The following is a 9,223-nucleotide window of genomic DNA, read 5'->3' as shown; positions in this document are numbered from 1 at the left end:
GAAAATTCTCAACATTTAGAATAACACACCCTGTCACACGAGAAAACTTTTAACTTTTCCCAATAACAAAACATTAACATTTAGCACGACACACCCTGCCACACGAGAAAATTCTCACCATTTAGCACGACACACCCTGTTACACAAGAAAATTCTTAACCAGAAATCATACCACACCTTGTCGCAGACCGCTAAGAATTTCGAGTTAAGAATTTTGTCAGAATTAATGATGACTTGCAGAATTGAATATTTAATGTTTCTATGATCCCGGCTCGCCGGTAGGGTTAAAGTGGGAACCTCCTTGTTATTGCCTTTTATAGAAATGCGAAGTTGTTGCCTCAGTTTGGTTGGATAAGGTGAACGCGGTTATTCCAATAAATGCGGACAATAGTCAAATGTATTGCGCATGTTGATTAGATTAATATAAATGTTGCAAGTATATTATTTAATGTTCTACCAACCGACAGGATGCTTGCGGGTAAATAATTACGAATTACTGGCAGCTTTTTATGTTAGAACGCAAAATATTTAAGGGACATATTAAGATAAACTATTTTTAGTATGTGTTTGTGGTCAACGCCCACGATGTTTTGATCTCGTGGTTGGTTAGAAGTGGGCACATTTCTCCCGATTGTTATATTATGAAACGTCCTAATTTATAGTTATAGTGTTATAGAACAAGTGACGTAACAACTAACAATTAAATGAAACATGTTTAAATTCCCAGCGAAAGAAAGTAATACCGAATGCAACGCGTGTTTTAACACTTTCTGTCTATGTGCGTGTTTGGGGAAATGGGGTCTGTCACTACAACAAAACAGTCCCCACGGTTGCAGCAGTTTATTTATTTCTTTATAAAAAAGTTTAAGAGTTATTAGCTTTTTATTTAAAATCACATACAGATACATTGCGCGCTCGTGTAATTGGCCCCGGCTGTAATTAGATACGGGCAAATTCGCTGACGTTGCGATTCGTTACTTGCGAGAGAGCATGTTAACAAAAAACGAAAAATAAATAAAGAGAAAGCTACGCTGACTATTCTCGTTATCTCTTAATAGCTTCACTTTTTTTCATTTTCAATATTTTTCGTTCTCGCGTGCAACATTATACCAATAACATAAGGCTCGGCGCTCGGTCCAGATTTCAGCTGAGCGCCAAGCGTCAAAAAGTCAGACGCTCGGGCACAAGCTGTTAAGTTCGGGCTCGGCTTGGCACATCCCTAATATTTCACCTATCTTTACAGCCTTAATAGGTTTATGACTTAGTTGAATTTAGGTTATTATTATATTTTGGATTATAATTTGTTTAAAATTAAAATGTGTTGAATCCTTATCATCGTCTTAAGTCTGTCATATATTTACATATCCCAATGAGGTTTAAAACAGTCAAGATTTATTTTTCTTGATTTACAGACAAATATTTTACTTGTGTGAAACCTGTAAATGAACCAGTTTGGTAATATTGAATAAAAATGCCGGTGTTTCACACGAAGACGATTGAACAGATTTTGGAACCGGTTGCGGAACAAGTGTCCCATCTTGTCATCCTTCACGAACAGGGGGAAGATGGCGCGGCAATTCCTTCTTTGATGAAACCGATTCAAGCCGTGAGTGCGGCTGTAAACAACCTTGCAAAAGTTGGGACGGCGCAAATCCAAACATCTAAGGATGAAGTTCTTAAACTTGATACACCGGAGGCGATCAACAAAGTGAAGTCTAGTGCCGACCTTCTGCTTGATTCGGCCAAACTTATTGAGGAAGATGAATATTCAAAGCAAGGAAGGGAGAAGTTGATAGCTGGGTCGAGGGGAATCCTCCAAGGAACATCCGATCTTCTTCTCATCTTTGATGAAGCTGAGGTTCGTCGTATTTGTCATGTTTGCCGCAGAGTTCGGGATTATCTTAAAGTATCGGAAGTTGTGGCCGGGATGGAAGACCTTGTTACTTATGTTAAAAACCTTACACCAGGAATGACAAATCTATCTGACTTGGTGTTGCAAAGGTCCAAGGATCTCACCAACGCTTTGCATGCCGATCAATTGAAAACTGGAGTTGCAGATTTACGGAATCAGTTGCCCAACTTAATATCAAGTATGAAGATATTCGTTACAACTGTAGATGGGAGTGGTGTTGGAAGTGAAGCATCTGTTCACAACAGGCAATATTACGTCAAGAATCTTTCTGATATTATCACAGAAATAATTCGTGTTTTACAACTTGTGTCCACCGATCAGGAGATACTTGTCGACCCAACAAACGTATTACAGTTGAAACAAGTCCGAGACAAGATGGCAAACAATCTGATTGCTGCGAACCGCTGGCTTAATGATCCTAACGCACCTCCCGACACAGCGGATGAACTCGCCCTTCGACAAACTTTGGATCAAGCTCGGGAGATCGGGAGCAAAGCTGGTGGGGCGTTGGGAGCAAAGATAATGGACAAGTGCAACGACATTGGTATTATGACGGAGAAGCTTGCCGCTCTGCGCAAACAAAACAAAGGTAATTCAGCGGAAGCCCGTCGTCTTGCAAATCAAATTCAAACGGCTTTGAATGGTTTGTTGCAAGATGTGGATGACGCATTAAAGAATCTGGAAGAAATTGATGAAGCATTTGGTGTAGTTTCAAGCAAGACGCCTTCTGCTAAGGAATGGCTGGCTGATCCTCAAGCTAAACCAGGACCTGGTACTGGATCTCAAGATATCAGAGACATTATTGGGGCAACCAGGAAGATAGCAAAGAGTTTGGCTACCAATCCCCAAACAGCCAAAGATGCGGCCGAACTAATGAAGATGTGCGATGAGTTAGATGAGTTGATGGAGAAGTTGGATGCTTACAGGGAGAGAGGGGAAGGACATCTACCTGAAGCTAGACATCTTGCGAAGCAAGCTGCAGATAAGATTGGGCAAATCAACGCAAAGATTGGTAAAGCACTCGCATCAGGTGGTTTGCCCCAAACACTGGAAGCGAAGTTGGATGTGGCGAACCGTTGGCTTGACCACCCTGGTGTAGAGGATGGAGGAAAAGGGATGCTGGCCGCTAGGAGTGTCATGAGTGATGCAAGGAAACTGGCTGTGGAATGTGATAATCCTGTAATCAAAGCAGCTTTGCTACAAAATGCTGCAGAGTGTGAGAGTTTGTGTAATCAGCTTGCTGATCTGGTTAAGCAAGGTAAAGGTGGTTCACCTGAAGCGAGAAGAATCGCCGAAGAACTCCAGCAGAAACTACAAGAGTTGAAGCAAAACATGAAGTTGGCGGTGATCGGTCAAGTTGCTGATGAGTTTTCAGACACAACAACCGTGCTCAAGCAATTCGTAACTGCTGCTTCAGCTCCTAAGGATGTAGCGGGGCGAGAAGAGAAGTTTGCAGAAAGGTCTCAAGCTCTTACCAAACAAGCACAAAAGTTGGCGAACCTAGGAATACAAGCTGTGGCAACCAGTGAGCTTGGTGCTGAGGAAAAAGTGGCAAAAGCTACACTTTCAGCAAAGAAGATTCAAGAACTTACACCACAAGTTATTAATGCAGGGAAAATTGTTCTTGATTATCCTGAGAATAAACTTGCCAAGGAACATTTGAAAGCTCTCACAGATGAATGGACGGAACATGTGGATGACCTCACTGAGCAAGTGGATGACGCGATGGATGTTGTGGATTTCATTAAAGCATCAGAAGATGGGATCAAGAAAGATCATAAAACTTGTATGAAAGCTCTGCAGGATAACCAACCAACAGTTGCTTTGCCAGCTGCCGGTAACATTGCACGCCGAGCTCATCGTATATTGATGGCAGGTAAGAGGGAGGTTGAGAATACAGATGATGCTGCTTATGTGCAAGAGTTGAAAGGTAACTTAAACAACCTGAGTCGAACCATCAACCCTATGGTACAAGCTACTCGTGAATACGCCAACAATCCAAACTCTAACGCTGCCAAGGATAATGTTAGGGAATGTGATGATCAGTTGATTGCAGCTGTAGCACAAGTGAGGAACACAGTGGAAGCGAGAAGGATCGAACAACAAGCCAAGAATATTGTGATTGAGGAGGAACCTCCACCCGTACCTCCCCTGCCACAGGATTGTGAGGCAGCTCCTCCCGTTCCTCCTCTGCCTGAGGAAGAAGAATTCCCCGAGGAGCAAGAAGAAGATGTCCCGATGATGCAAGCGGCTCGTGAGTTGCATGAGGAGGCAAGAAAGTGGGAGAGCAAAGGAAATGACATCATTGCGACTGCAAAGAGAATGGCTCTTCTTATGGCGAAGATGTCGCATCTTGTAAGAGGGGAGGAGGGAAGAAAGAGTGATCTAATAGCTTGTGCCAAGGAGATTGCTAAAGCATCGAATGAAGTAACCAGACTTGCTAATGAGGTTGCTGATAAATGCTCTGATAGAAGGATCCGCACAGACATGAAGAAAACATTAGATCGAATCCCAACCATTAGTACACAGCTGCGTATATTGTCCACTGTCAAAGCTGCTTCACTTGGTGATAACATGGATATGACTAAGGAGGAAGAAGAAGCTGCAGAGCAGGCCACTGAGATGTTGGTACATAACGCACAGAACCTCATGATGAGTGTGAAGGACACCGTCCGTTCCGCTGAAGCTGCGTCTATCCGGATCCGCACCGAAGCCGGTGTTATGATGAGATGGGTACGCAAGTCATAATCATTGTGCCAATATATACAACATTGCCATTGTTTAAATACTTTAGTTTTCTAAGCAATGCATTTGTCAGCATATTGTGATTAGTTTATTATACCCTACTAATTATTATTGTATAAATTGGAATATTAATAATATAAAATATACTTGATAATATAAGTGTTACAATATCAAGTATTTATAATTTTTTATAAATCATTCACACTTGTAAAACACCCATGATATTGAAGCAACCCCCCTCTTGCACTGGTTCTAACATCTTATCATTGTGTTTCAACATCCCATGAGTTCTTGTGGTTGAATATTATAAATGTTTAGTCAAGAAACTTTTACCTGGAATTAAAAACTGTAATTTTGCGTAATAACTTTTAAAAGATCAAAATATTATTTTAATAAAGCGCTCGACTGCTGTAAGTACATAACACATTTAATGTATTTGGTTTCATTGTAGATTCTGGTGACGTAACTTTTGTTTGCTGCCGCACCAAGCAGTTATATAAAGTAACTTAGATTGTGAACAGTATTAGATGTTTATACACTGCACTCTATAAAGTTTCAATCGCTGTAAATGTACATTTATTAGGAGTATTGACATTGCTTTCAACACTAATTGTATATAATGCACTAATTTCCATTCAACCAAGACATATAATAATCATGAATGACAAATTATTATGGCTGTTTGTACACTAAGCACATTTATTATTTGCAGATATTTAGACTGTGCTAATATCTTGGTGTTCACAAATAGATAGTTTGTTCTTGGATTAAGTTATGTTTGATTACCTTTTTCATGATGAGTGAAACTTCAAACACCAACTTTTATGACCCATACCTTCTACAACCATCGTTATGTATATATCCGTATACAAGCCAACCACCAAGCCCGGCAGCTGTATACGAACCACCCCCACAGTTCGCATATCCCCTACCCAACTGTACACCACACACTTTCACCTTTTCTCCAACAGTAAGTGTTTCTATAATTATAACTATCTTGAAGTTCTTGGTAAATGAAAAGTCAAATATAAACTGATTATAATTTATTTGAATGTTTCCATGTTATTTTTTAATTTGTCGCTGCTCGCAAATTATTTGCACCATATCACATGCAATAATAAATGAGTTTAAACATGGTAGGGAATGCAAGGATCCGTTCATTGGCAAACTGTTGAATCTGTTCACGACGCTGTTCTTACCCCAACCAATGTTGCTGGAGCTTTTACAGAGTTTGGTAAACATGATTTCAATTCATAGATTACACTCTGTATTCATTGTTGTTTGATACAATTGTATCAATGATGCATAAACACGAATTGACAAGTCAGTTTCAATACAAACCCCCTCGTATGTATGATACGATTTTGACCTTAAAGTTTCGGTTTAAAAACCTAAACCATCTTTATTATATGGAAAGTTAAAACGTGTATAAACCCACCCGTGTATAAACCCACCCATGTATAAACCCACCCGTGTATAAACCCACCCGTCTAAAACCCCACATTGAATCCCAGGGGCTGTTGCAGCCGCCACCCCCGAATTCATTCATCCACGAAACTCCAACGTTCCACAATGGTTGATGTCACCACCAGTGGGCGACCAAGATCCGAGTATTATCAGTTATGCCCCGTTGGACACTCCCACCCACACGGCACCCGTAAGCGAACGTTTGTTGACCCCTGAGGACTTCACCATCACCCCCAAACTACAACCTGAGCAGTTAATAATAAACATGTTAGAACGAAACAAAAAATCCCAAGTTGATGTTTCACAAGCCGACTCTGGCATTAGTAGCCCAATATCTCTAACCCAACCTATTGAGAATAAAAGTGAAACTTTTGTTAAACAAATGTTTGATTTAACAAAGCGTTGTGAATCACTTGATGAATTTCAACGCGAAATCAAAGAGTTTTTTCCTCACGAAGTTTGTTTGTCACTTCTGTCGTGTTTGCTTCACTTTTCACTGTCACGAGTTCCTTCGCACGAGTGTTTGCTGCAAAAGGTTTGGTTTGTTGTTTCATCAGCAGCAAACTTGTACATGCAGTATTCTACCACAGCTTACATCCACCGATAATAGAGATGTATCAGCCGTGCTATTCAACAAGGATTCACCAAAAAAGATTTTTCCTATCGGTGTTTTCTGGGATATCGAAAACTGCCAAGTACCTTCCGGCAAATCCGCGATGGCGATCGTGCAAAAGATCCGTCGACAATTTTTCAACGGTTTGTGTTCATTTAGCGTAAACTAACCTTGTCATTGCATTCACTTCTTATCGTGTATTGATGTCTGCATCTTGCAACAATGTTATCAGATCACGCTGAAGCAGAGTTCATGGCTGTTTGTGACATCAACAAAGAAAGTCGGCACGTCATACAAGATTTAAACAATGCTCAGGTAATCATTTGTTTAATTAAAATACAAACAATATGACGCATGGTAACTTTAGGTGAATGTGATTCACGTTAATGCTGTTGCTAAGAACGCAGCTGACGATAAACTGCGACAGAGTATTCGCCGATATGCACAGACACACACAGCACCTGCAACTGTTGTGCTTATAACAGGTAAGCTATTCAATATAGTGGTGTACGTTGCAATATAGTGGTGTACGTTGCAATATAGTGGTGTACGTTGCAATATAGTGGTGTACGTTGCAATATAGTGGTGTACGTTGCAATATAGTGGTGTACGTTGCAATATAGTGGTGTACGTTGCAATATAGTGGTGTACGTTGCAATATAGTGGTGTACGTTGCAATATAGTGGTGTACGTTGCAATATAGTGGTGTACGTTGCAATATAGTGGTGTACGTTGCAATATAGTGGTGTACGTTGCAATATAGTGGTGTACGTTGCAATATAGTGGTGTACGTTGCAATATAGTGGTGTACGTTGCAATATAGTGGTGTACGTTGCAATATTATGTGGTAATAACTGTTGTACAATTACTTATCTGTTCACATTTTTAATTTAAGAGCATTCTCATGCAACAATATGTTGAACGCAGGTGATTGTAACTTCACATCTGAGGTTAGCGACTTACGCCACAGACACAAATACTTTGTTGTCCTTATGCACCCCGTCAATTCATCCAAGGCTTTGGTTGAAGCTGCAAATACTTCGGTTCTTTATGAAGATTTTGTGGCTGACTTGCCGCTTGTTTGTGCAACAAAGGTACAATTGCTTACTGTTGCTCACCAACCACTAGGCTTCTTGGTAACAATCGTTACATAAAAACATTTCTGGGATTTTATACAAAAGTTACATTATATGGGTTATTGTATTTTACATTTTTTTAGAAACATAAAATATTTTAATAAATTAATATCAAAAGTAAATCTTTACGGTTTATATTTTTACATCATGCTAATGTATAGAATACTGAAGAGGCAATTAGTGGTTTGCAAAACAGCAGAACATTATGTGCAACACTTTTATAGGACCCAACCATCGAGTTACAACTTGTCGTAACGAACCTCCCAACAACAATAGACCTCGGGTTGATTCGCGGAAAATTGAAACAAATATCGGAAAATTGTGGAGGAAAAGTTTTGCATGTGAATCCTCCAACTGCTGTCATTAAGTTTAGTAATGAAGATCTGCTGCGGAGGTGTGTGTTTGGTTGTTTATACTGCGGAGGTGTGTGTTTAGTTATTTATACTGCGGAGGTGTGTGTTTAGTTATTTATACTGCGGAGGTGTGTGTTTAGTTATTTATACTGCGGAGGTGTGTGTTTAGTTATTTATACTGTGGAGATGTGTGTTTGGTTGTTTATGCTGTGGACATGTGTGTTTAGTTGTTTATACTGCAGAGGTGTGTGTTTAGTTGTTTATACTGCAGAGGTGTGTGTTTAGTTGTTTATACTGCGGAGGTGTGTGTTTAGTTATTTATACTGTGGAGGTGTGTGCTACCGGCAACCGGGCGTGTGGCACGAACAATTACTGAACAACTGGACAGATAAGAGATTTTAGCGTTCCTGGTGGAAACGTTGATCACTCACCAATGTTTTGCCTCAATACAACAAGACTATTGGCATCATATACATAACAGTATTTACCAGATAAGAAGCTTTTAAGCAACAAAAAATTTGCTTTTAATTGTTTCTAAAAGTAGAACCAACTAATATTTGTCAAACATTTTTATAAAATGTCTCATCGTATGACGAATGCAACCGGGGTGAAATAAAGTTGATGTTTTTACAAGAAAAGCAATTTCTAATTCACCTGGTAGCAACAACAACATAGTTTTGAAAGTATAAAAATATTTTAAAACAAACAAACCTGCGTTGCGTTGCCATCCACTTTAACACCACATCCAGCATAACATGGATTATAATATGTAAGTCCACTTATACATATCGGGCTAAACGTCGATGTTTCGCACGAACAATCGGAGTTACAAGCAGATGGCAAACCTTTCATTAAACTGGGAGAAGAAAGGTCATCGGTAAAACATGGGGTGTAGGTACAGACATTAAACGTGTTTAGACTTTGTGTTTTAGGTATTTAACAAATTATAACATAAGGTGCGTTATTGCTAAACTTTATTCATAGATTAAGTTATATT

At 39.7% G+C, this 9,223-nt stretch overlaps 2 protein-coding genes across 3 annotated transcripts in view; both read left to right on the top strand.

Annotated features, from left to right (window-relative positions):
• Positions 1-1,389: 1,389 nt before the first annotated feature.
• On the top strand, positions 1,390-5,368 carry LOC100185663 (vinculin). Its single transcript, XM_002123718.4, has one exon. It carries the CDS (start codon positions 1,472-1,474, stop codon positions 4,658-4,660), a length of 3,189 nt encoding a protein of 1,062 aa, XP_002123754.1. The 5' UTR covers positions 1,390-1,471; the 3' UTR covers positions 4,661-5,368.
• A 3-nt stretch (positions 5,369-5,371) lies between these two features.
• The window catches only part of LOC100183300 (meiosis regulator and mRNA stability factor 1-like), a 12,726-nt gene continuing 8,874 nt past the window's right edge, over positions 5,372-9,223 (top strand). For both annotated transcript variants that reach the window (XM_009863309.3, XM_026838819.1), the window contains exons 1-8: positions 5,372-5,627; positions 5,798-5,891; positions 6,172-6,314; positions 6,715-6,880; positions 6,970-7,052; positions 7,105-7,222; positions 7,665-7,831; positions 8,098-8,267. In XM_009863309.3, coding sequence (XP_009861611.2) covers positions 5,451-5,627; positions 5,798-5,891; positions 6,172-6,314; positions 6,715-6,880; positions 6,970-7,052; positions 7,105-7,222; positions 7,665-7,831; positions 8,098-8,267 — 1,118 coding nt within the window. In that variant the 5' untranslated portion in view covers positions 5,372-5,450. The remainder of the gene's footprint in view (positions 5,628-5,797; positions 5,892-6,171; positions 6,315-6,714; positions 6,881-6,969; positions 7,053-7,104; positions 7,223-7,664; positions 7,832-8,097; positions 8,268-9,223) is intronic.

This window comes from Ciona intestinalis, unplaced genomic scaffold (genome assembly GCF_000224145.3).
Source record: "Ciona intestinalis unplaced genomic scaffold, KH HT000119.2, whole genome shotgun sequence".
Classification (NCBI taxonomy): Eukaryota; Metazoa; Chordata; class Ascidiacea; order Phlebobranchia; family Cionidae; genus Ciona; species Ciona intestinalis.
This window is presented reverse-complemented; position numbering and strand designations above follow the sequence as displayed.

Excerpts from the sequence above, each read along its gene's own strand:
- LOC100185663 (XM_002123718.4), top strand. The coding sequence starts at position 1,472 with ATGCCGGTGTTTCACACGAAGACGATTGAACAGATTTTGGAACCGGTT.